Genomic DNA, 27,819 nt, shown 5'->3' with positions numbered 1-27,819 from the left:
TCCTCTGTCCATGGGATTTCCCAGGCAAGAGTACTGGAGTGGGTTGCCATTGCCTTCTCCAGGTAAATAATTATCAAATGTGTACTATAAACATAGCACTGACAATCCAAATTTGAGCAGAGTAGTGGACGCATCTGCATGGTTGATTATACTCATTCCCAACCGAGGTAACATCACTCTTAAGGAGAGAAAATTTGTTGCTAGGTAAGACAAAAAACCTTAAAGTTTTAATATAATATATATATATACACACACACACACATACAATACATAAACAGTTATACAGTCTGAAGATCCCTTAGGAAGAGAAAAGAGATTGAGAAACACTTGTCTATTGGAAAGCAAGTAATTATAATAAAATATAATAACTCCAGTGATAGGGAAAGCATAGAATGTAGTGGAAACACATGCCAGGAGCACCTAACTTGGTAGAGAAGGAGGTAGGGGAAGGCTTCCAGAGAGAAGTCACACTTCAGCAGAGTTGTAAGGGATAGCCAGTAGGAATTGCTCAGGCAAACAGGTGGAGAAGTTGTTCTAGAATTAAAGTGAAGGAAGAGCTCATACAAAAGATCTGGACAATCTCTAAATGGACTTTCATTGAGAAAAATCCTGTATAAACCTCTTAATTTTCTAGCTTGGCTAATTTGACTAATTAATTCATGAAGTTGGGCTACAGAGAAATCACTGCAAATTGAAAGCTGAATTTGGGTCACATTTTGTACCTCAAGTTGTCCTGTCTCACATAAGAGCCTTTCTTTCCATTTTCTGAAACTCTGGCCAAATCCTGTCAGAGAATCCCAACAGCCTCCCTTACTTGTCTCCCTCTTTGTTACCCCATAGCATTAGAACAACATAATGATCTTAGGAAGTAAAGTGCTAAATCAAAGTGTCTAGAGTGCACCCCTGATGAATCCTTTCTCTGCTCTCAAATCCTCAACATTGATCCAAATCAACCCCTTGGCCTACCTGCCAAGTGTTTGAACACAGCCTATAAATCACTGATATGGGAGTACTCAAGTATTCCATTAAGTCAGTAATTCCTAAACTTTAGTAGAAGCTAAGGGACTCTGTAGACTTCCCCTCGTTCAACCAGTCACAAATATTTAGAGTGCCTACAGTGTGAGAGGCATTTTTCTAATCACTAATGCTAGAGCAAGAACATGGACCTTGCTCTCTCAAGAAGCAATTGCAAGTAGAAATAAATAAATATAATAATAAATAAATATAATAATTTCAATTAATGATAAGTGTTATGAAGTAAGTTTTAAAAGGTTCACTAATTAAAGAGCACCTTGAGATAAGGAGATGGAGGAATATAGATAAGGAGGTGATGTCTGAGCTAAGACCTAAATAAGAAGAATCAGCTATACCAGTCTACCTTACCTGCCTCCTGAGAAATCTGTATGCAGGTCAGGAAGCAACAGTTAAAACCTTAGATGAAACAACAGACTGGCTCCAAATCAAGAAAGGAGTACATCAAGGCTGCATATATTCACCCTGCTTATTTAACTTATATGCAGACTACATCATGAGAAATACCAGGCTGGATGAAGCACAAACTGGAATCAAGTTTGCCAGGAGAAATATCAGTAACCTTGGATATACAGATGACACCACACTTATGGTAGAAAGTGAAGAAGAACTAAAGAGCCTCTTGATGTGCGAGTTGGACTGTGAAGAAAGCTGAGCAACAAAGAATTGATGCTTTTGAACTGTGGTGTTGGAGAAGACTCTTGAGAGTCCCTTGGACTGCAAGGAGATCCAACCAGTCCATTCTAAAGGAGATCAGCCCTGGGTGTTCTTTGGAAGGAATGATGCTAAAGCTGAAACTCCAGTACTTTGGCCGCCTCATGCGAAGAGTTGACTCATTGGAAAAGACTCTGATGCTGGGAGGGATTGGGGGCAGGAGGAAAAGGGGACGACAGAGGATGAGATGGCTGGATGGCATCACCAACTTGATGGACGTGAGTTTGAGTCAACTTCGGGAGCTGGTGATGGACAGGGAGGCCTGGCGTGCTGTGATTCATGGGGTCGCAAGGAGTCGGACACGACTGAACGACTGAACTGAACTGATGAAAGTGAAAGAGGAGAGTGAAAAGCTGGCTTAAAATTCAACATTCAGAAAACTAAGATCATGGCGTCTGGTCCCATTACTTCATGGCAAACAGATGGGGAGACAATGGAAACAGTGAGAGACGTTATTTTGGGGGGCTCCAAAATCACTGCAGAAGGTGAAATCAGCCATGAAATTAAAAGACACTTGCTCCTTGGAAGAAAAGCTATGACCAACCTTGACAGCATATCAAAAAGCTGAGACACTACTTTGCCAACCAGTGTCTATCTCATTAAAGCTATGGTTTTTCCAGTAGTCATGTTTGGGTGTGAGAGTTAGACTATAAAGAAAGCTCAGCACTGAAGAATTGATTCTTTTGAAGTGTGGTGTTAGAGAAGACTCTTGAGAGTTCCCTGGACTGCAAGGATATCCAACCAGTCAATCCTAAAGGAAATCAATTCTGAATATTCATTGGAAGGACTGATGCTAAAGCTGAACCTCCAATAATTTGGCCACCTGATGCAAATAACTGACTCATTGGAAAATATCCTGATGCTAGGAAAGATTGAAGGTGGGAGGAGAATGGGATGGACATGAGTTTGAGTAAGCTCCGGGAGTTGGTGATGGACAGGGAAGGCTGATGTGCTGCAGTCCATGGGTTCTCAAAGAGTCAGACACAACTGAATGACTGAACTGAACTGAACTGATGTGACTATCGGAGGGAAGAGACCCCCAAACACAGGGAGAAGCAAAGGCATGGACCCTAAGTGGAAATGAAAATGAACAATGGATAGTGAATATACACCTCTCTAGCTATAAGTACGTAAGTGAAGTCGCTCAGTCGTGTCCGACTCTTTGCGACCCCGTGGACTATAGCCTACCAGGCTTCTCCGTCCATGAGATTCTCCAGAATACTGGAGTGGGTTACCATTTCCTTCTCTAGGGGATCTTCCTGACCCAGGGATCAAACCCAGGCCTCCCACATTGGAGGCAGATGCTTTAACCTCTGAGCCACCAGGGAAGATGCTATACCTTTCTTAAAATGTCATTTTCTGTATCAGTGGTTTTGCTACAGTCAGCTACCTTACTCATGGCTCTTAAGAACCTCAGGAAGTCTCTCTGAAACCAGCAAGTAGAGTTAATGTCTCTGGGCCCATGCAAATGGCTATTTTCAGTGCCAATGACCAGAATCCATGTCCTGTCACCTCTACACTAAAGCATGTTATACATGAAATTGTCTTACAACTTGCAGGGAGAACCTGAGTGTCCTAAAATCCATCTTGCATCCTTGAATAAAAATTCTTGTGTTACCTGCTCAAGAGGCAATAGTGCTCTGTGATTGCCCATGTGTGAAGCAGATTTTCTGGGTCAGAATCCCAATTCTGACACTTATTAGTTTTTGGTCCATGGACAACTTGCCTAAAATTTCTGTGCCTAAGTTTCCTATAAAATGATAATGCCTCGTGTGATTTTTATGAGAATTTAATGATGCAATGAAGGGAAAACACTTGAAAGATCTTTGGTACTTTATAAATTATTATAATGCTTATTATATGAATTCTGAATTCCTGCTAAACTATGCCTACAATCCCCAGTCAAATTTATTCCATTTCCTCAGCCTAACATACGTTTTCTTCATTTCCAGTGGCCAAATTTCTACATACTTATAAAGCTCAGATAAATTGCCATAACCATCTTGAAATTTTTCTCGAGTTTAACTCTCAGAAAAACAATTTCCCTCCTCTGAATAACTATTAGTACACTGTTTATACCATTAATCTAATCATTCACAATCTTACAAGGTAATTTTGTTCATGTTTTGCTACTCTGCTAGATTGTAAATAATTTAGAGCAATGATATCCTATAGAAATATACTTTAAAATATTCTAGTTAAATTTTTTTTAATCAGGTGAGATGAGTTTTAGTAATACATTTTAAACTCCATATCCAAAAGGTTATCATTTACAATGAAATCATTATAAACAAATTAATGAAATATTTTCTATTTTTGTACTAGGTCTTTGAAGTCCAGTGTGTATTTGACATTTATGGTACATCTCAGTTTGGAGAAGGAAATGGCAACCCACTCCAGTGTTCTTGCCTGGAGAATCCCATGGACGGAGAAGCCTGGTAGGCTGCAGTCCATGGGGTCTCACAGAGTTGGATACGACTGAAGTGACTTGGCGGCAGCAGCAGCAGTTTGGACTAGCCATATTTCAAGTGTTCCATGGAAAGATGTGGATAGTAGCTACCATTCAGGACAATGCAGTTTTAAGGCTTGTATTATCCTATATAACTCAGTATTTATCATAATGCCTAACTTAGCACATTTTCCATTTCAGAATTTCAATTAATATTTATCAAATGACTTACTTTAGTAATATATTTAAAGTAAATACAAAATCTTTTCCCATAGAAAACATGTTTCTGCTATTCATAACACAAGTAAAAATATAAAAACCATAAAAGTAGGAAAACTACTCAACTTTCTTTAAAGGATAAAAAATTTGTTCTTCCTCTGGAGTGAAACATTTTTCACTTCTCATTAGAATATAGTTAAGTACAAGTCCTGGATCACTAAAAGAAATAGTATGTATAGCAATAACATCATTGACTTTTTGCTTCACAAGTTGAGGGGAACAATTCAACCCTACTTTCCCAATACAAAGAAGAATTTTAGACAAAAGTAATTGACTCTTTTTTTTAATTGAAGTAAAATTGCTATGTTACATTATTTATGATTCAGGTGTGTATTACCATTTCATGTTTGTATATGCTGCAAAGTGCACAAAACCAAAAATCTAGTTATCAATCATCACCATACAATTGACATTCTTCAACCATTTGCTCATTCCTAAAACCCCCTCCCCTCTGACTGGTAATCACCGATCTGTTATCTGTATCTATGAATTTATTTTTATTTTGGTTTGTTTAATCATTTTCTGTTGTTTTTTAGACTCCACATATGAGTAAAATCATATGGTATTTGTCTTTCTTTTGTCTAACTTATATTGCTTAGTCAATAATATAACTAAGTACCGTAAAGTCAGGCCATGTCATTACACATGGAATATTTCATTCTTTTAATCCCTGAGTAGTATTCCATTGTATATATATACCAGATCTTCCTTTTCCATTCATCTGTTGATGGACAGTTAGGTTGTATCCATATCTTAGCTATTGTAAATAATACTGAAATGAGGATAGGGTACATATATCTTTTCAAATTAATATTTTTGTATACTTTGAATAAATACCCAGAAGTGGAATAGCTGAATCATATGGTAGCTTTTTCTTAATTTTTGAAGTATCTTTATGCTGATTTTCACAGTGGCTGGACCAATTTAGATTTCCTTCAATTTACATTCCCACCATCCCCAAAGTGTATAAATGTTCCCTTTTTTCCACATCCTCTTTAACATTTGTTATTTCTTGTCTTTTTGACAATAATCATTCTATATGAGAAATTTGAGGTATATCTCTTTGCAGTGTTGAATCTCATTTCCCTGATAACTAGTGATCTTGAACATCTTTTCATATGCATATCAACCATCTGCATATCTTCTTAGGTAAAAGTCTTATTCCTGATCTTAGTGTAAATACTTTCAGTTTTTCACCATTTAGTGTGGTGTTTACTGTCGATTTGTCATGTATTGCATTTATTATGTTGAGGTACCTTTTCTCTATACCTATTTTGTTGATATTTTTTCATAAATGGATGTTGAATTCTGTCAAATTCTTTTTCTGCTTCTATTGAGATGATCATATGATTCTTATCATTTATTTTGAAATGTAGTATAACACATTGATTGATTTTCAAATATTGAACTATTCTTGCATTCCTGGGATAAATCCCACTTGATCCTGCTGTATGAGTCTATTGTTGGATTCAGTGTGCTAATATTTTGATGAGGATTTTTACATCTACATTTATTAAGGATACTAGCCTGTACTTTTCTCTTTTTTGGTGGTATCCTATTTGATTTTGGTATCAGGGTAATGTTGATTTCATGAATTGAGTTTAGGAACATTCCCTCCTTTTCAACATTTTGGAAGAGTTTGAAGGATAGTATTAAATATTTTTTTAAATTTTGGGGAGAATTCACCCCCAATGCTTTCTGATCCTAGACTATAGTTTGTTAAGAGATTTTTTTTATCACCATTTCAATATCCTTATAAGAAATCAATCTATTCAGATTTTCTTCATGATTAAGTATCTTCTATTCAGTATATTTATCCATGACTAAGTCTTAAAAGATAGTTTGTTTCTAGGAATTTATCCACTTCTTGTAGGTTGCCTAGTTTGCTGGTCTATAATTGTTTATAGTAGTTTCTTATGATATTTTTTATTTTTATGGTCTCAATTATAATTTATTCTTTAGATGTTACATTTATAAATATATATGCACCCAGTAGGGGAGCACTATAATAAAGAAAGCAAATATTAGGGCTGACCTGAAGGGAGAAACTGACAGCAATACTTGGGAGCTTGGAGTCTTAGCCACTGGACTACCAGGGAAGTCCCGCTTTAATATTACACTTACATCAATGGATACATCATCCATGCTGCTGCTGCTGCTGCTAAGTCGCTTCAGTCGTGTCCGACTCTGTGCGATCCCATAGATGGCAGCCCACCAGGCTTCCCCATCCCTGGGATTCTCCAGGCAAGAACACTGGAGTGGGTTGCCATTTCCTTCTCCAGTGCATGAAAGTGAAAAGTGAAAGTGAAGTCACTCAGTCGTGTCCGACTCTAGTGACCCCATGGATTGCAGCCTACCAGGCTCCTCCGTTCATGGGATTTTCCAGGCAAAAGTACTGGAGTGGGGTGCCATTGCCTTCTCCGACATCATCCATACAGAAAAATAATAATCAAACATCAATTTTAAACAACACATCAAACCAAATGAACCTAATAGATTAGATATACATATACAGAGAAAGAAAAAAGAAACATTCCATCTAAAGCAGCAGAATACACAGTTTTCTCAAGTGTACATGGGCCATTTCCACACACTTAAGTCACAAAACAAGTCTCCATAAATTTAAGGAAACCAAAATCCTGTCAAGCATCTTCTCCAAACAACAATGTCATGAAATTAAAAATCAACCATAAGAAAAAACAGAAAACCACCAAATTTGTGGAGATTGAACAATATGCTACTGAATAACCAGTAACCAACTAGAAATTCAAAGACACAAGCACAAAATACATAGGCGAATGAAAACAGAAATGTAAACACAAAAATCTATGCCAAAACAGTTCTAAGAAGAATGTTCATGATAATAAAACAGGCTTACTTCAGAAACAAGAAAAATCACAAATAAACAATCTAGTTTTGTACCTAAAAAAAAACTAGAAAAAGAAGAGCAAAAAGGCCTGAAGTTAACAGAAGAGATGAAATAAGAAAGATTAGAATGGAGATAGGGGCTTCCCTGGTGGCTCAGATGGTAAATAATCTGCCTGCAAGGCAGGAGACCTGGGTTCAGTTCTTGGGTTGGTACAATCCCCTGGAGAAGGGAATGGTTACCCACTCCAGTACTCTTGCCTGGAGAATTCCATGGACAGAAGAGCCTGGCAGGCTCCAGTCCATGGGATCCCACAGAGTTGGACACAACTGAGTGATTAATACTTTTCCTTTTTTCAGAGTGGAAATAGATGAAATAGAGTCTGAAAAGACAGTAAAATAGATCAGTGAAACTAAGAGTTAGTTCTTTGAAAAGATAAACAAAATTGAAAAAACTTTAACTAGACTAACGAAGAAAAAAAGAACTCAAGTAAAATCAGAAATGAAAGAGTAATTAAGTCTTAAATGTGCAGGATTTGTTTATCCTGAATGTATTTCAAAACAATTTTTCTGCTCACCACACAATTTTTCAAAGTGTTGTGTTCCAAATATTTTCAATGTTTTTATAATTGATTTTTCTAGTTAATCAGATGCAGTTATAGAAATGAATGACATTTTTCAATAGTCATTAACAACATCCTGTCAGGATCAAACCAACTTGAATTGTTCCTAGAATAATGATGATATGAAAGAACTTTATATCCTGATATGTATTCTATTACTCTTAAATTGGGGCTACTCACTCCTTCCTTGTCACCATTATTCCTAGCTTTCCTTTTAACCATAAGTATCCATATATCTGCAATATTGAATTTGTAGAGAATTACAGGAAATTAACAAAATATAGTAATTAGGGAGGCAAAATTACTCACCTTTGGTAATCTCAATGCTAGTTTGCAAAGTGGCAACTGATAATTGTTTTCATTAAATATAAGAGATTCATCCAAGTTGTTGACTATCTTTTCTTTAGGTACTTTATAAACTACAATGGCACCCTTATAATGAGGGCAGCTATAGTTTCCAAATTCATCCACTTCTTTGATTTGGAGTTCCAGTCTAGGTGTCCTTTGTAAATGAAAAATAAGCTTGTAGTCTTTCCCATAATCCTTCCCATTGCCTAAATAAAAGCAAAATGTATTTGTTACTGTTAATACATACCACAGATCTAACTTAATTTTTAAAAATTCAAATAATCATTCATTTTTTAAATTTATCTGTTGTGTGTAAATACTTCTTATCAAAACATAACCTAGCAAAGCAGCACTAGACTGAGATTGTGTAAATTGCTAAAAGAATTCTCATCTATACTTGAACTACGTTCTCTCTGGCCGCTTCTTCTAGATCTCATATCCTTGGTTCTTTTCTTTTTTTATGCATTTGTGGGAATCATCATTGATCTGATTTTCACTTTCTGTTACATTATACTACAAGAAACCATTGGAAATATTTAGCTGTTTCTCTACTTAGAAAATTGTTTTCACTTCTTAACAATGACATTTTTTCCTTTCACTTAACTATCCATTTCATATTGCACACTATCATGACCTCACCATGGACATTCTAGAAATATATTCTCCTATATGGTAGCAACATGTAGCTTTTAAAATTAAAGTTGAAACTAAGATTAAAAATTCAATTCCTTAGGCATTGTAGCCACATTTCAAATGTTCAATAGCCACATCTGTCTGTAGCTACCTTATTGGAGAGTACATATATAAAACATATTCACCATGGCAGAAATACAGTGCTGTTCTAGAACTTTAAACTGTAATAGTTTCTAGATTTAATAGTTACTGAAATTTCTATTAAAATCTAGTGAATCCCCCCACACAAGGATATGTAAAAGTCTTCTCAACGATCCACTGAAAATAATGGAACTTTAGTGAACATAACATTTCACTCATAGGGGTTTTACCATGACTATCAGGCTATTTCACCTTCTCATTGGAATAGTAAAACAGACACGGTCACATTCCCTAAGGCAGGTGTGCATTACCCTTTACAAATTTAAAAGTAAGCTATAAAGTCGTAGTTATAATATGTTTCTGACATAAAGATCTAGATCCAAGTTCAGCTTCTAGTATTTATTTACATGGCAATATTTATCCAGTTCTTTCACATCTGAACTTCTTAGAACCTTCACTTCCTTACCTTTAAAACAAGAAAAATAAAACTTACCTCCTAGGATTGTTCTGGGAATGAAATGAGATAATGTGTGGATAGAATGATTAGGAAAGGATGTAGCACATAATAAGAGCTCAGTAAACAAGAGCAAGACAACAAATGAGAAAAAACAGATGGGATTCTTACATTGTTTTGAATTTGTGTTTATGACAAAAACAACCCACTGGAATTTCTTAAAAAAATGTCAATATGAAGCTTTTATATCAGCAGCAACTTCCTGCTGCTCTGAGAGGCCTGAAAGTTGACTACTCCAAGATCTCTCTCTCTCTATCTACCTATCTCTATCTCAATCTACCTCGCTATCTCTCTGACTCGAAACTTCCAATCTTCCCAATGACATAAGAGTTCTTTGAGAGATGCAGATGACATCAATACTTTTCTCATTGTTGTGACTGCTAGAGGTCATTTTGGTGGCTTTCTAAAGCACAGTTAAATCTAGAATTAGAATAACTCCAGGTTATGGAAGGTATAGCAGTATGTTCCTTTGCACAAGTCTGTGTTTTAGGGGCAACCTGGTTCGTTGAACTAAACAGATTCCTAAGACATTCTAAGATAAGCATGACTAGACCGATTTGCCTTAAAAGAATCACTCTGGTTAAAAAAAAAAAATGGGGTAGGGGGGCGGAAAATTATTTGGAGTCACTGAAACTGAAATGCCATCTTGAAAATAATAAATTAGAGTTTCTGGATCACAGGGGGGCAACCTAACAAACTCCTACTTCCATCCCTCTAGAGTACTAGCAAGAAAAATGTTGCGACTTTTGTCCCAGTAGAATATAATTTACTAAATTTCTCTTTCCATCTCATGAATGGTGCTCCCTGCCAGGTACACAATTACTCATAAGCAATAATTTACATACATACATTGTATAAAGATTGAGGAACTTATCAACCTTTTATTGCCAGTTAATTAAAAAAAACTAAAGATCTAAAATGTAAATCTCTAAGAATCACATTTACATATGAAATAAGGATAAAATTATTGAGCATTTACTATTAATAAATAACATTACCTTATTGTTCTATATAGAAAACATTATGTAGCTTTTTAAAGGTGGAATTTCACTGTCACTAAGATATACTACACTATATTTGGAAGACCCTTTGTCACAGTTTTAAAAAAATAACAGAACCAAAAGAGGATGAGTAGCACAAAAAATTGCACTGTTTTATTTTTTTTCTCCCACTCTGTCATATTTAGAGAAGTAAAACCAAAAGTCATTCATTACATACCAAAATTATAAAAGCAATCATGAGTTGACATTTTGAGAACCTTTCTCTTTGTGCATATTATGTATACAGTTCCTAGTAGGAATAGTAGGGTAGTAACTATACAGTAAAAATTTATCATAGAAAGAAGAACAGGATTTATTTATATTTTGTGTTACTAGATATTTCTTATAGCAATATATTTTCTCAATATTGGGTTTTGGAGTATTTTTCACTGAAAACATAGGAAGTACAAAGGTAGTAATATGTGCTTTTGCTTATAAAGGTAAGATGAGGAAGTAACAGGCTAGGGACGCGGAGAACCAGAAGACTCTCATGAAAACCACTGGCTCGGGATATTTCTCTGTCCTAACACATCTCTTCTAGTTATAGGTACTTTCACTGTAAGCATATTTGCTATAGACAAATAGGCTATGGCAAATAGTTACAGGCTCTTTCTCAGAGCCTTTTTCCATAAACTTTTTTGCCATATAACTCTCAGGCCATAGGGCTTCCCTAGTAGAGCAGCTGGTAAAGTATCCACCTGCAATGAAGGAGAGCCTGGTTCAATTCCTGGGTCAGGAAGTTCCCCTGGAGAAGGGATAGGCTACCCACTCCAGTACTCTTGGGCTTCCCTGGTGGCTCAGATGGTAAAGAATCCACCTGCAATGCAGAAGACCTGGGTTCAGTCCCAGGGTTTGATGGGCTACAGTCTAAGGGGTCATGAAGGGTTGGACACGACTGAGTGACTATGTACAGCACAGCATGTGTAATATCACAGATTTAGTGATCAGGCCACAAGACAATTTTGCTGTAAGAGATAAAATACCTGGTTAATAGGTTCATTTGACATATACAACCAAAAAATCATGACAGATGACAATGATTTACCCCATGAATTGTTTTTTTTTGTTTTTTGTTTTTTTTTTCTTTGAAACACTACACTGGTGTAGAAAGAGGCTGAGACCATGGGCCTGAGAGACCCAGAGTTGAACACATATTCCCTTGTGGCTTATCTGGTAAAGAATCTGCCTGAAATGTGGGAGGCCTGGGTTGGGAAGATCCCCTGGAGAAGGGAAAGGCTACCCACTCCAGTATTCTGGCCTAGAGAATTCCATGGACTGTATAATGCATGGAGTGGCAAAGAGTCAAACGTGACTGAGTGACTTTCACTTTCACTTTTCCCATAGAACTTTGGAACATGTATCAATGGACATGTGACAATATACCAAGGACAGACAGTATTTTTGCAGTGCTCCACAAAGCTCAGTTACAAATATGCATCCCAGTATTTGGAAACTGATACCTCTCTCAGTGATGGATGACATTTTAGTGAATAAAAAAATAAAAACAATGCTAAATAAATAAACAAGTAAAAATATATATTAAAAAAATGAACAAATACTTAGAGACAAGTGCTTAGGTACAAGTCACAAAATAAATCAGTTATCTGTGCAGCATTGGCATGAAACTACACACATTTTAATTGTATTTAAATATTTTATATTTCACAATAAAGTCTTTATAATTTTGTTATTCATTTCTCATGATTCATTAGGTGGTTTTGTTGTTGTTCAATCACTAAATCACATCCGACTCTTTGCAACCCAATGGACTGCAGCATGCCAGGTTTCCCTGTCCTTCACTATCTCCCAGAATTTGCTCAAACCCAAGTCCATTGTGTCAATGATGCCATCCAACCGTCTCATCCTCTGTCGCCCTCTTCTCCTGCCCTCAGTCTTTCCCAGGATCAGGGTCTTTTCCAACAAGTCGGCCCTTCACATCAGGTGGCCACATGTGATCTTCAGCTTTAGCATCAGTCCTTCCAATGAATATTCAGAATTGATTTCCTTAGGATCAACTGGTTTGATCTCCTTGCTGTACAAGGGAACTTCAAGAGTCATCTCCAGCGCCACAGATTGGAAGCATCAATTTTTTGGCACTCAGCCTTCTTTATGATCCAACTCTCACATCCATACATGAGTACTAGAAAAACCATAGCTTTGACTTCGGAACTTTTGTCAGCAAATTGATGTCTCTGCTTTTTAACTTGCTTACTAGGTTTGTCATAGCTTTCCTTCCAAGGAGAAAGTGTCTTTTAACTTCATGACTGCAGTCACTATCTGTGGTGATTTGGGAGCCCAAGAAAAAAAAGTCTGTCACTGTCTCCACTTTATTCTATTTGCCATGAAGTGATGGGACTGGATTCCATGATCTTTGTTTTTTGAATGTTGAGTTTTAAGCCAGCCTTTTCACTCTCCTCTTTCACTTTCATCAAGAAGCTCTTTAGTTCCTCTTTGTTTTCTGCCTTTAGAGTAGTATCATCTGCATGTATGAGGTTGTTGATATTTCTCCCAGCAATCTTGATTCCTTCTTGTGATTCATCCAGCCTAGCATTTCACATGATGTACTCTGCATATAAGTTAAATAAGCAGGGTGACAATATACAGCCTTGATGTACTCCTTTCCCAATTTGGAACCAGTCCATTGTTTCATGTCCAGTTCTAACTTTTGCTTCTTGATCTGCATACAGGTTTCTCAGGAGGCAAGCAAGGTGGTCTGGTTGAGAATCTTCCACAATTTGTTGTGATCCACACAATCAAAGGCTTTAGCATAGTCCATGAAGCATATTTTTTTCTGGAATTTCTTGCTTTTTCTATGATCCAACACATATTGGCAATTTGATCTCTGGTTCTTCTGCCTTTTCTAAATCCAGTTTGTTCATCTGGAAGTTCTTGGTTCACGTAGTACTGAAGTCTAGCTTAAAAGATTTTGAGATTTACCTTGTTAGCATGTGAAATGAGGACCATTGTATGGTCATTTGAACATTTTTTGGCATTGCCCTTTTTTGGGATTGGAATGAAAACTGACCTTTTCCAGTCCTGTGGCTACTGCTGAGTTTTCCAAATTTTCTGATATATTATGTGCAGCACTTTAACAGCATTGTCTTTTAGGATTAGAAATAGCTCAGTTGGAATTCCATCACCTCCACTAGCTTTTAAAATTTGCTTTTAAATTTCCCTTTTTTATTTTTTGTCACTGTATCTTTTATGGCAAAATTGCGTTATGGTCAATAAGTTATTCAGTAAAAATGCTCACAGCAAAGATGTCTATGGCAAAAATGCCAGACATGATTTCCAATATGTTTGCCTCTAAACCTCCAGTATTCTTTGCTTGGTTCATTGCAATGGCTTATTAATTGATTTCCCTGCTGCTAACTTGCCTTACATCATCTAATTTCAACACAGATATAATCTGACCCAGATTGTGTGACAACCTTGTTGAAAATCCTTCAGGGCTCCCCATTTCACTTAGAATAAAAGGAAAAGTCCTTAAAATGCCCTTCAAGGCAGGAACAGTATCCATTTCATCTCCTCCAAGTCTCCTCTCCCTCCCTCTCATCCAGCCATCTCAGCCTTCTTGCTCTGCCTGGGACAGACTCTCCTGGGATAGGATCGTGGCTTGCTCTCTCATCTTTGAGTCTCTGCTGAAATGGTACTTTCTCAAAAAGATCTTCTCAGATGAGTCTATTTAAAATTACAAATCTGCCACTCTCTCTGAAACTTTCTATGTCCCTTCCCTGCTTTATTCTTCTTTAAGGAAGCTTCCATCTCATTAAGCTGTACATTTTATTTACTTATTTGCTTCTTCTATGTCTCTCTGCAGTAAAATACAATATAATAAAGGAAAGGAATCTTTGTTAAATGAATAAAAGGATGGCCATTTTAACACTCTAACACTTGTGTCTGGGAAAACTACTTCTCTAGGCCAAAGGGTATTTGGGGAAACTTGGACACACACAAACCTCTTTAGGGCATTACTTAGTGTTATGAGTGAGTTGTGCTAAGGCATCATTATGTACAATTCTCTCTGCCCCTTTTCCAGCATTTTATGAATTTTATGAGCACTGGAGGCTCAGATGTGATACACTAGAAAGCTTAAGTGCTATATCAACATGTATAACCTAGAGAAAGACAGCAGATTCTAGCAGTGTCCAGAGGAATGCCAAAGGCCAATGTAAAGGGGAAATATGTCTAATTTTCTCTTAGAAGTAGAAATAATCTCCATGTAGTGAGATCCTCAATCAAAAGAATCATTATATTCCATGTAATGAATTTAGAGGGCTTCCTTGGTAGCCCGGACTTCCCTGATCGCTCCAGCTGATAGCTCAGTTGGTAAAGAATCTGCTTGCAAAGCAGGAGACCCCAGTTTGATTCCTGGGAAGTATACACTGGGAAGATCCCACTCCAGTATTCTTGGACTTCCCTGGTGGCTCAGATGGTAAAGAATCCACCTGTGATGCAGGAGACCTGGGTTCGATCCCTGGGTTGGGAAGATCCCCTGGAGAAGGTTATGACCGCTCATTCCAGTATTCTGGACCAGAGAATTCCATAGACTATATAGTCCATGGGGTCACAAAGTCCATGGAATTAGACATGACTGAATGTCCAACTATGTAATGAATTTAGAGATTTTGATATTTCTCAGAGAGAAGCCATCTAAATTTATTAAAGTTTTAAATACTTTTAATCACACAATACTATAATGTTGAGTTTATCCCCAAGGTTTTATCTTCATTCTTTGAACAAATACTTTGTATAGCTTTTAGGTACCATTCTAGGTGCTGGGAATTGAATAGTCCTCCCTAATTAAAGAGACAGTCCTCTCTTGGGACTGTAGTCACAGACACTGATGTTGATCAAGCAATTAAAAAATAAATAGAAGATGAAATCTATGGCCATTTCCAATGAGAGTTACATAGAAATCTGAAAAAGTAAAATACAAACTGATATAATCAGGAAAGACAGGAAAGGCTTCTCTGAACATGATCATTATAATGAGATATGAAAATATAGTAGGAGACAACTGCAGAAGCCCGTGGGGATAGGTCAAGAGATGGACCCCCAGGCAGACAACCTCTGGCTGTTTGTATTTGAGATTCACAGAGGCTACCACAGGCCCTGATGAAAGGATGAGGTAACAATTCTGTTTTTTGTTTTGTTTTTTTTTTTATTGGAGCATAGTTTATTTAAGATGTTGTGTTACTTTCTGCCATACAACAAAGGGAATCAAACAGAGGTATCAGTTTTTTGCTGAGGGTCTTGCTCCTCTTAGATTGTACTGGGGGCTTATATGTGATACACTAGAAAGATGGATGGAGAAAATCCAGTGAAGCTCCATGTCTGAATATACATCTCTAAAAAAGGCGAAGCAGGAAGGATCCTGGCATTCTGCCTGGTGCATTTTCCCTGACTGAAGAGGAGTATTCCATTCCTATATTGAGGAACTGTGAACACACTGCCTGTCTCCAGGCACTTTTATTTTAGCTTATGCTCTTCACTCCCCCTTATAGATGACAGTACACTTCACCCCTGCCTATGAGAATCACAGTAACTCTCCTGTTTAGGGCAGGAAGTAAACACAGCTGCTGTCCCAAGTATTACAGGAAGTCTTCTGCATCATTAGTTTGGGTGAGACACTTCCAGGTTTTGACTGTATCTTAGAGAGATTGTCCCAGGGTGGTTTCTTCCCTGGAAGCCAAGTAGGAGGGATGTCTTTCACCCTTCCTTCCTTTCCTCCTCTCCTTTCCCTTCCCCTTTTTCTGATATTGTGTCACTTACTCCCTAGGTCCTGACAGCTGGCTCAGATGGCTGAGGCAATGTCTGTGACAGTGGAAGAGATACTTCAAATTGGGATACTTTGAATCTCACTTATTTCTGAGAAACCAAAAAAGGTCAGCTGAAGCTTTAAGCCACATCATTTTGGAAACAACAAAGAGCAAAGAGCCAGTGGAGCTTGGAGTAATTTTCAAAATTAGAAAACAGAAACCATTAAAAAATCAATGGGATCTATATTAATTTATAAATAGAGAATATTACTTTAAGTCAAGTCTATAATGAGCCAGAAATCCCCACAAAACCCATTTCTGAATTTCCCCCCACACCTCCTCCTTTACATGCACACTGTTAGATCTTATTCTACCTCAAGGAAGGGAGTTAGAAAGGGAAAGTAGTCTTTTTCATAAAAATAAATGCCTGTGATGGCAGCACCCCCAAAGATCTTTTCTTCCCTTCTCTCACACAGCTGTTTTCTCTCTGTTCTTTTTGCTTACTATTTTTTTTTTTTTATCTCTTTTTAGCTTTTCTACCTCAGTCATTTCCTTACTTCTCCCACCTCTCCTGTCACCTCTCATAGTCATTCACCTTGTTTTCCTTGGCATCATATATTCATTTATTCACTATGTATTTATTGAAAGCCCTTGAAGTGCCAGGAACTACTCTGGTCTCAGGGATGCATAGCAAGAAAGACACAGTCACTGCCCTCATGGAATCTACATTCTAGTCAAGAACTTAAGTATAGGAATGAAAAGTATAAGAACAAAAAAATAATTTCAAGTTGTGGTAAGATTTGTAATAGAAATAAAAGATCACTAGATAAATGTAAAGATAAGAGGTAAGCAGGGGTATGTCATCTGGATTTGAGGTTCATAGCAACTTTTGAACCCTTTTTGAGTGTGGTGAAACTTACTGACTCCTTCTCAGTGTAGACTTTTAGGTATACAAAATAAAAGAAATGGAATTATAAATAAGGCAATTATACTGAAACATATTTCTATCCATACATCTCTTGGGAGTACACTGACCCTAGATCAGATTCTTTGCAGAACAACATAAAGAGTTTTGATATTGTTTGAAGTAGAATAGGAGGTAATTACAAAGTTTTAACTGGGGGGAGTAATAAAGTATGATTTATAATTTTAAAAGATCACTGCTGTTACTGTATGGAAATACATTTTGTTTCACATGGCTAATAGTAGAAGCAAAGGAATATTTAGAAAGCAACTACATTGGTGTTGGAAAGATGATCCTAGCATAGTCTCAGCTAGAGCAGTTATGGAGAGAAGACTATTTCCAGAAGAGTGTCACTTAGAGTAGGCCCATAAGGGAACATGCATGCCCTAAAAAAGAGAAGAAACAGACTGGAAAGAAAGACATAAATAAGTCCTTGTCCTTTTCCTACTTTTCCAAAGCCTTCCCTCAGTCCTTTGAAGACTCTTTTGAAGCACCTTTAGGGAACTCCATCTGAAGCACGTGGCTGATAGCCCACAGTATATACAAAACAATTTCATGATACTTACTTGAAGCAAATATATTTCCAGTAAATCGTAAAAGAAGCAGTTCTCCTTCTTTCACTTGGAAATGGCGAGATGGTTCTGGAGGACCACTAGAAGCTTCTGAGCGCAAGTTCCCAAGCACCTGGTATAAATCTTTAGAAGGCACCACTAAAATAACAATTCTATGTGGGTTGTCTTTCTGGTAATAAAGTATAACACAGGCAGTGGTGCTGAACATGGCTTCCTCCAAAGACTTCACAAAGGAAACCAAATGGCCGTTGTCCACACTGGAAGAAGAGTGAAGCACGATAAACCTGCAGAGAGGTAAAGAGGAGTGACCTGAGGGAAAACAACCGGTCTCAAAAATATCACAAATAACTAATCACACCTCCGAAAGGCCATGATAAACCAAACCTCCTTTAAAAATCAAGCATTCTAAAGACTGATTAAATCCATTAATGGAATGAATTTGAATGAATGACTTGAATGAAACTCTTGGCAGTCAGGAAACCAGCTTAAATCAAGCTAAATCTAAAACAGATGCCCATAAACAAAGAAATCATCAGGTTAGCTCTACCTATGGCAGCATATTTTAAATTACATTTTACCTAGCATTACCAGAGTACTCCTTCAAAAAGAGAGAGAGAATCAAGATAATCCATTTATTATCAACAATATCCTAATATCAATAGGATAAAAATATACATCATATTCAGTGGGGATAGAAATATTCATCTCATCACTGTGATAAGGGTTGTTACAATGTACCCCGAATGATTTGAATTGTGTCACCTCCACCCAACTTCTGTATTGGAGGCCAAATCCCCAATACCTCAGAATGTGGCTTTCTTGGAGGTATGTTCTTAACAGAGGTAATCAAATCAGTGTGAGGTCATTAAAGAGCCCCCTCCCCCAGCACAGCCCCACATCCACAAAGACTAACTGATGAAAGAGTGTGAAGCCAGTCTCCTTGGTACTCACATCAGGGCTCTCCTGAGGTGTCAGGCTGAGGTCAAACCTCAACTTAAGCCATAGTTTCTCCCATTTCTTCCCTTGCCCCTATCTGTTTTTCTCATTCCTCAACAGGAGTCCGCTGGAAGCCTTCTCTCAATCTATCACCTGCATTCTCATTTTAGACTCTTTCTAGGGAAACTGACCCACAACAATTGTAGATGTAACTCTTCCTTTGTAAGATAAAGGTTGTCTTTGGACATGTAATGGCCCTCTCTTTATGAGTGTCTACTTCTCATGAACCTTTAAATGTCTGAAACCCTCAGAGTAATGAGCTGTCTAGAAAACATGGAAATGAGAAAGCAAAATGAGGACACAGAAATAACAAATTCAGTTAATACATACGTAGGAGATGAGCATAATAAGAACAGTTAATTACTATCTCCATGGAATTTCAGAAATGAAGGCACTATTTTAGAACTATTTTGGAGTTAGAAGAAAGCTGTAAAAATAAATCTAAGTTAAGACTGGTTTCCAACAGCACTTATTAAACTATCATGAATGAAATTACAGATAGTGTATTCATGTCAGATCTAGTTTGCATTTTAAACACACCCTAAAGGACTATTCATATTTCTATCTGAGAAATAAAAAAAATCGAATCCTATGATTCTACTTCTATAAACATCAATTACAAGCCATCAGAATAGAATATCATCAACATTTATTGTTTACTATTGTATTACCTCTCTAGATGTTCACACAATTCAAATGATATCAGGCCACTCTGCACAGATCTCACCACGACATCATCAAGCACAAACCAACCACTCTCCCGGCTTTTGAATCCCAATAATTTCAAAGATTCGCAAGCATTGTTTCTGGGTTTTCTTATGGAAGTGCTTTTTGTCCTATATTACAGTAGCAGGAGAGAAATTTGTAAGGTTTGTATAGCATAAATCATATTTAATTCATTCTTTCATTAAATGAACTATCCAATAACAGTTCTTTAAGTATATGTTGTGTGCCAGTCATTATACCACACATCAAGAACACAAAGGTAAGAAATATTTTGCCCTCGCTCAGTAGAAGCTCACAGTATTAATCACAGGACAAGGTGATCTGTGTAGTAATGAAGGGAATGTATGAGACGGTTTAACAGCAGAAGGAGAGCTTGCAAAGTGGCAATGCTAATATTCAAGATGAGCCTTGGAGAATGAGAAGCATTTTGCTCCTGGTCAAAGAGTTAAGGGAATATCCCAAGACAGTAAACTCACTGATGTAAACCCAATATAGCAACCATAAATTCTGGAGCAATGCTACCTACTTCCAAATTCTGGATGGCTCTGCCTTGACCTCCCTATATCTCAGTCTTCTCATCTGCAATATGAGTGTAATGATACTATCAACCTTGTAGGATTAAATGAGTTACAGTTTGTAAAGCACATAAAATTGTATAAGCGTAAATGGTATTGATATTCTCATCCTAATTCCTACAGTAGGCATGGCCAATTAGCTTTCTTGTACAGTTCTCCTTCTTGCTAACCTGCCCCACCTTAAAGCCTTAAAAGAGGCAGTTGTATTGTATTATGTGATACTTTCCCCCAACCAGAGCTGATTTCGCTAACAGTGGATCAATTTCCAACACCTAACCAATTTGATTCCTGTCTTTGAAATTTAACTAATAAAGAGGCCCAGAGATTGTATTATAACTTCCTACCCTTTGGTTGTAGTGCCCTGGGCTATGAAAATGAGTAAGCAGAGAGATTATTAAGAAAGAAATGCCAGAGCAGATGTGAAGAGAGAAAAGGAAAAACAATAAACAAAAAAAAAAAACAAGATCAAGTAATGTAGGCTTAGAGATGGAGAAAGCAGAGATTAAGTATTGAAGCCTTACAGTAAGTTCTTCTTTTCTTAAATTCATTGAAATAGATACCGGTTCCTCACAATTAATGAAAGAAAATTCCTTGATACTGAATATCTTGCTGGAAAAAGAAAAACAAAACCTGATCTAATGATGCTACATCCCATAAGAGGATAGAACAACTCTAGCTAAGTACTTAACAATGAAGACAGGGGGCTTCCCTGATGGCTCAGTGGTAAAGAAACTACCTGCCAATGCAGGAGATACGGGCTCGTTCCCCTGATCCAGGAAGATACTACGTACAGTGGAGCAACTAAGTCCGAGTGCCGCAATTATTGAGCCTGTACTCTAGAGCCCAGGAGCCGCAAATACTGAACCTACCTGCTGAAGCACGTATGCCCTAGAGCCCGTGCTCCACGAGAGACGCCTGCACACCACAACTACAGAGTAGCTCCAGCTACCCACAACCGGATAAACAGCCTACCCAGCAACAAAGACCCAGCACAGCCAAATATAAATAAGTGAAACTACATTTTAAAAAATTAAAAGAATTAAGACAAGGACTTCCCTGTAGGTCTAGTGGTTAAGACTCCTCACTTCCATGACAAGGGATGTGGGTTTGATCCCTGCTCAGGGAACTAAGATCCCACATGCCATACTATGGGGCCAAAAAAGTTAAAACAAAAAGAAAAGAAAGAAGAAAAGAAAACAAACAAAAAGAATGAATATGTAAACGTGAATCTCCCATCTTCACTTGTGAATAGAATTAGTTATGTGTTTAAAACCACTTTAGTTTCACAGGTTGAGCTATCTTATGAACCAGAATGAGGAACTGAACTATGTTTAAAATGTCTACCCTTAAAAATTTAGACTATGTTGATCAACCCAGATTAAAAGCAAGAGGATAGGGGAAAATATAAGTTTTTAGCTTTTGGCTTATAACCACAAATATGGTAAATTTTTAACACTTGGAAGTTAATGATCTATTAACACAGGAAGATATACTCATACTGAATCCAGAATTTTGGTCATTTACTATACATTGACTTCATTATGTGTAATATTAATTTTTTCTGATAAAAAACTACTTTTTCCCTGCTAATAGCCTAAGTTTTCTGTGAAAATCTACATGTTATCCACTGTGGTGGGGCTGACCCTACCCCCAGGTCTGGGTGAGTGTTTGATTTGAGCCATATAGTACATGTGGCATTCGTCAGTGCTATCTGCCAAAATACCCGATTTCTGCACATTCTGAGCACATGATAGAAACGTACTTCCTTGTCCCCTGTGGTTGAGTGGGGCTATGTGACCAGTTCTGGTTAATGAATATTGAGAAATGTCATTTTGTCATTTTCAGGCTAAGTATTTAACTGCTAGTTTAAGTGTATCCAAGGCTCTTTTTTCTGCTACCATGACAGCAACAAAACAATGACTGCCCTTCAACTTAAGTCTGGGAGAGAGATGACCAAGAGGCAGCCTGTCTTTGATGAATCAGGTTTTTGTTATCATGTCATAAACTAGGCGAGTCTGCCTTGTATAGCACGTCTTCCTTTTGGTTTCAGTGATCTATTTAGTGATGGGTTTGTGACAGATTTGGAGTAAGAATAAGACCCAGGGCTTTTACGTATAGTCATGGCGAAAGAAAGATTCTTCTTTTCTACTGAACTTGGAGTTTTGAAGATGTAGAAATATCTCCAGCATGAGGAATATGTCAAAGAATGAAACTGGCACAGAGAAAGGCAGAAAAAGCAGAAATACTGAAAAATAATATTTTAATATTATTCTTTATGGCTCAAGTGAAATATTAAAATAAAAGTATCCCTAGATTTGTAATTTACATGGACTAAAGGATTCCCTGTTGAGTTTGTTTTTCTATCACTTAAAGTAAAAAAAGTCCTTAATGATATGAAGATCAAATTTAGACTATTTTTTTCCATTGAGATACAATATACATGTAACTTTATGTGAGTTTGACATGTGCAATGTGATGATTTGATACTTGTATATATTGACAAGTAGTGCCATAATTAGGTTAGTTAGTACATCTATCACTTAAAATTTAGTCTTTAATATGATAATAGACACAACCTGTATTGAAATTAAATAATTTGAAGACATCCTTATTTATTCCAGATGTTCTTAACAACTCTGTAATTAAACTCTTTGTTTTATGATACCATCAGCAAACTTTGACAAGTAGTATTACCTGGCAGTGAATAGCCCTTGATCAGACTCCACAAAAGATGAGATTTTGATATACTAATAGTTCCATAAAACATAATCAACCTTTATTAAATCAACTTGTTTATTCAAGAACAGCTGACTTTGCTATTTCTTGAGTTCAAGACTCTTTCCATGTCCAAAATTTCAGGCATTGAGGGAATTATGTTTGGCCCGTTTGAGGTCAAATATTCAATTATACTGAACACTGAAGAACATGAAAACTTCTATGAGCTCCACATGGATGGAAAAGACAATTTCTAGAATTTCTGGTATAATTATCTAAAAATAAAGTAGAAGGATACACAAACCAGCACATATCTGCCCTAGGCTGCTTTTTTCAAGTCTTACAGTATACTGATAACATAATTCCCAGACATATGCCTTAGTGCCACACAATTAAAGATTTTTCTCCAAGATAAAAAGATCTGTTCCAAAGTACCTCAATATTTTGTGTTTGCAAATAGACGATACAGGGGACTTTTCAAGGATAATTTCTTTTCTTGTTTATTAAACTATATTTTTAGTGCAGTTTTAGACTCATAGTAAAAAGGAGAGGAAGGTGTAGAGATTTCCCATATATCACCTACTCCCACAAATGCATAACTTCTTCCATTTATCCCCATTCCCCATTCCCCACCAGAGTGGTATGTTTACTATAATTGATGAACTTGCATTGGCATAGCATAGCCACCCAAAGTCCTTAATTTCATTAGAGTTCACTCTTTGTGTTGCACTGAATGGCTAACAATTAAACAATCTGGCAGTTAGAAAGTGAAAGTGAAAGTCATTCAGTCTGTCCAACTCTTTGTGACCCCATGCACTATACAGTCCATGGAAATCTCCAGGCCAGAATACTGGAGTGAGTAGCCTTTCCCTTCTCCAGCAGATCTTCCCAACCCAGGGATTGAACCCAGGTCTCCCACATCACAGGCGGGTTCTTTACCAGCTGAGCCACCAAGGAAGCCCAGAAATACTGGATAGCCTATCCCTTCTCCAGCAGACCTTCCCAACTGAGAAATTGAACCATGGTCTCCTGAATTGCAGGCAGATTCTTAACCAGGTAAGCTATCAGGGAAGCCCTAAGTGTTTCAAAGGAGAGGAATGTTCTGACAATGAACATGCCCAGGAATCTTCCTTAGAGGAGGCATCCAATTCTAGTTTCCCCTACAGAAACCCTAGAAATGGAAATGGCAACCCACTCCATTATTTTTGCCTGGAGAATTTCATGGACAGATGAGCCTGGAGGGCTACAGTCCATGAGATCGAAAGAATAGGACATGACTGAGTGACTAACACTTCTGTGGATTTGGACAAATACATATTGACACATATCCATCATTATAGTATTGTACAGAGTGATTTAGGTTTTTACCAACCTAAAAAGTCTTTGTACTGTGCCGTTCATTTGTCTCCAATGCCAAACTCCTATAACTATGATATTTTACTGTCTTCATGGTTTTGCCGTTTCCAAAATGCTGTATAGTATGTATCAAACAGCCTTTTCAGATTGGCTTCTTTCACTTAGCAGTACGCATTTAAGGTGCCTCCATGTCTTTCTGTGGCTTGTTAGCTCATTTATTTTTGGTGCTGAATAATATTCTATTGTGTGGGTGTTATTTATTCATTCACCTGCTGAAGAACATCTTGCTTGCTACCAAGTTTTGACAGATAAGAATAAAGCTGCTATAACACCTGTGTGTATACATTTTTAACTCCTTTGGGGGAAATACCAAGGAGTGCTATTGCTGGATCATATGGTGGGATTATATTTAGTTCTGTAAGAAATCAACAAACTATCTTCTAAAGTGTACCATTTTGCATTCCCACCAGCAACGAATGAGAATTCCTGTTTTGCCCCATCTTCACCAGCATTTGAAGTTGTTAATGTCCCAGATTTGGGTCATTCTAATAGATATGTAGTGATATCTACATATGTTAGAGTGTTATGTTAACACATGTTATAAGTGTTATAAGTGAGTCTCACTTATATGATATAGATCATCTTTTTAAATTCTTATTTGGCAACTGTACATTGTCTTTGGTGAGGTATCAAAGTTTTTGGCCTATTTTTGAATCAGGTCTTTGTTTTCTTATTGTTGGGTTTTAGGACTTATTTACAAATTTTGGATAACAGTCCTTTATCAGATGTACCTTTTGCAAATATTTTCTCCCAGTTTGTGGCTCATCTTCTTACGCACTTGGCATTTTTTGCCCAGTGTAGAAGTTTCTAACTTTATGAGGTCCAACAATATCAATTATTTTTTTCACAGACTATACCTTTGATGTTTTATCGAAAAAGTCATCACTTTACACAAGATCATTTAGATTTTCACCTATGTTATCTTCTAGGAGTTTTGTATGCTGTTGTGTTTCATATTTATGTTTACATGCTACTATTTTGGATTAACTTTTGTAAAGGGTATAATATTTGTGTCTAGACTCACTCTTTTTGCATGTGAATGTTCACTTGTTCCAACTCCATTTGTTGAAGAGACTGACTTGGCTCCATTGTATTGCCTTTTTCCCTTCGTCAAAGATCAGTTGGTTGTATTTTCTGGGTTCTGTATTCTGTTCTATTGGTCTATGTGTCAATTCTTAAGTGGTCACTACCACACTGTCTTGATCACTGTAGCTTTGTAGTTCACCTTGAAGTCAGGGAGGGTCAGTCCTCCAATGTTGATCTTCCTTAATACAGTGAGTCCCTTATATATGAATGAGTTCTGTTCTAAGAGAGAGTTTATAAGTCCACTTTGTTCATAAGTCCAACAAAGTTAGCCTAGGTACCCAACTAACATGATTAGCTATATAGTACTATGCTGTAATAGGTTTAATATATTTTTCACACAAATAATACATAAAAAACAAACACAAAAAATAAAGGAATCATTTTTAATCATGAAGTACCTTGAAAAGTACTGTAGTATATTACAATAGCTTGCATACAGGGGTTGACATCTAGTAAAGAAGCAAAAAAAGTTACTGACTAGAGGAATGAGAAGAAGTGAGAGATGGTAGAGCTGAAGGATCATCAGCAATAGGAGATGGAGGCCAAGCTGCAATTTCACTCATGCCTGACATTGATGGCACAGGTTCTGGTTTCTTGCTGGATTAAATTCTATCTACCCTCTTGGAAAAAAAAAATCCAGTGATGTCTGGGTAGTAGCTCTTTTTTTTTCTTATCATACATGACAGGGTGGCTTTGGATTGCATTCTGCAATGGCTGCTGCAACCTTCATGTAACATTCTACATCTGGGTCCTGTCCCTCAAGAATAAACAGTACCTCCTCAAATAAAGAAAATCTCCTTGCCATTTCCTGTGTCACGAATCTCTTTGGTTTTTCAGTTACTCCTTTTTCCTTTGGTTTCTCTTTGTTCTTTCTCTGTTGCACATTCGCTGTCACATCCATATTAAAAACCTCCTTAGGTAAACGAAAGCATTAGCTGCTCAGTTGTGTCTGAATCTTTGCAGCTTTATGGACTATAGCCTACCAGGCTTCTCTGTTCATGGGATTCTCCAGACAAAAATATTGGAGCGGGTTGCCATTTCCTTCTCCAGGGGATCTTCCTAACTCAGGGATTGAACCCAGGTCTCCTGAATTGCAGGCAGATTCTTTACCATCTGAGCTACCAGGGAATACTAAGTAAATACTTGCTTTCATCAATAATTTCTCAAAGTATTTCAGGAAACTCCCAGGCAGCATTAAGCTAAGTGGGACTTGATGCTGATCCAGGTGGTGCTAGTGGTAAAGAACTCACCTGCTGATGCAGGAGACATAAGAAACATTGGTTTGATACCTGGGTCAGGAAGATCCCCTGGGTTAGGGCATGACAACCCACTCCAGGATTCTTGCCTGGAGAACTGCAAGGACAGAGGAGCCAGGTGGGCTACAGTCTGTAGGGTCACAAAGAGTCAGACATGACTGAAGCAATTTAGCATGCATGCATTCACACACTGAGAGGTTTCTCCATTTCCCCTATCACTTTTCCATGCTTCTTAAATAGTATTGCCGACATCATTGACATCATCAGCACAGCAGACTTCACAGATTCTATAATCTTCACAAGTCTTTTTTCTTTAGAATCATACCAGAACAATTCATGTTATAAGAACAAGAGATGTCTGTCATCTTTTCGCCTCGCTCCACTCTCTCAATTATTTTCACTTTTGTTTCCATCGGTATCTCTTGGCACTTCTTAGCAGTACCAACTGTATCACCACTGCTTTTACTCTTTTTTCCATACATCCTGGACTTGAAATAAAGATACTGTTCTACTGAATACTCCATAGAACAATAAAGTACACAAAATCATAGCCACTTGTAGAGAATGCATACACATGATGATGTATGCCAGACATGTGAACTAACTTACATGGTTGGGCATGCAGACACATGTTCACATCTTTGAAAGTTCACAACTTGCACAAAGGAGGCTTACTGTATTATGTTGGCCAGTCTGAGTGATATTTTACTTTTGATTTGGAAAATTAAATTCTTACTTGACTTTCCAATCCACATACCAAAGCTATATAGTATTTAGGAATAAGCCTAATAAAATATATATAGTATATGTGTGGAGACTTTTTGGCAATGCTTCATTGAAAGACATTGGAAAACAACACAAATTGAAGCATATATTACAGGTAATAGATTTAAAGATACAATATACTAAAGATGTCATCTTTCTCCAAACTGACCCATATGTCAGAGGCAATTACCAGCAAAACCCCAACAGTTTGTTTTTGTGGACCTTAACAAATTCTATTTTATATGAGTGGAAAAATTTCAAGGAAAACAAACCAAAAAAATATCTGGATAAGAATAATATGATATGGCTTACCTATCAGGGATCAACTTATTATAAAGCCTTAAAAGT

General features: G+C 37.1%; 1 protein-coding gene across 2 annotated transcripts in view; it reads right to left on the bottom strand.

Moving 5' to 3' along the window:
* DTHD1 (death domain containing 1) overlaps positions 1–27,819 on the bottom strand; it is an 84,118-nt gene that overhangs the window by 35,472 nt on the left and 20,827 nt on the right. The window contains exons 6-8 of one of the 2 annotated variants that reach the window (XM_019962571.2): positions 19,604–19,768; positions 17,931–18,220; positions 8,272–8,516 (exon numbers count right to left, since the gene is read on the bottom strand). In XM_019962571.2, the coding sequence (XP_019818130.2) occupies positions 8,272–8,516; positions 17,931–18,220; positions 19,604–19,768 (700 nt within the window). The remainder of the gene's footprint in view (positions 1–8,271; positions 8,517–17,930; positions 18,221–19,603; positions 19,769–27,819) is intronic. The other variant, XM_070791268.1, reaches the window with a different exon arrangement.

The sequence above is a fragment of the Bos indicus genome, chromosome 6 (assembly GCF_029378745.1).
Source record: "Bos indicus isolate NIAB-ARS_2022 breed Sahiwal x Tharparkar chromosome 6, NIAB-ARS_B.indTharparkar_mat_pri_1.0, whole genome shotgun sequence".
NCBI classification, from domain to species: Eukaryota; Metazoa; Chordata; class Mammalia; order Artiodactyla; family Bovidae; genus Bos; species Bos indicus.
This window is presented reverse-complemented; position numbering and strand designations above follow the sequence as displayed.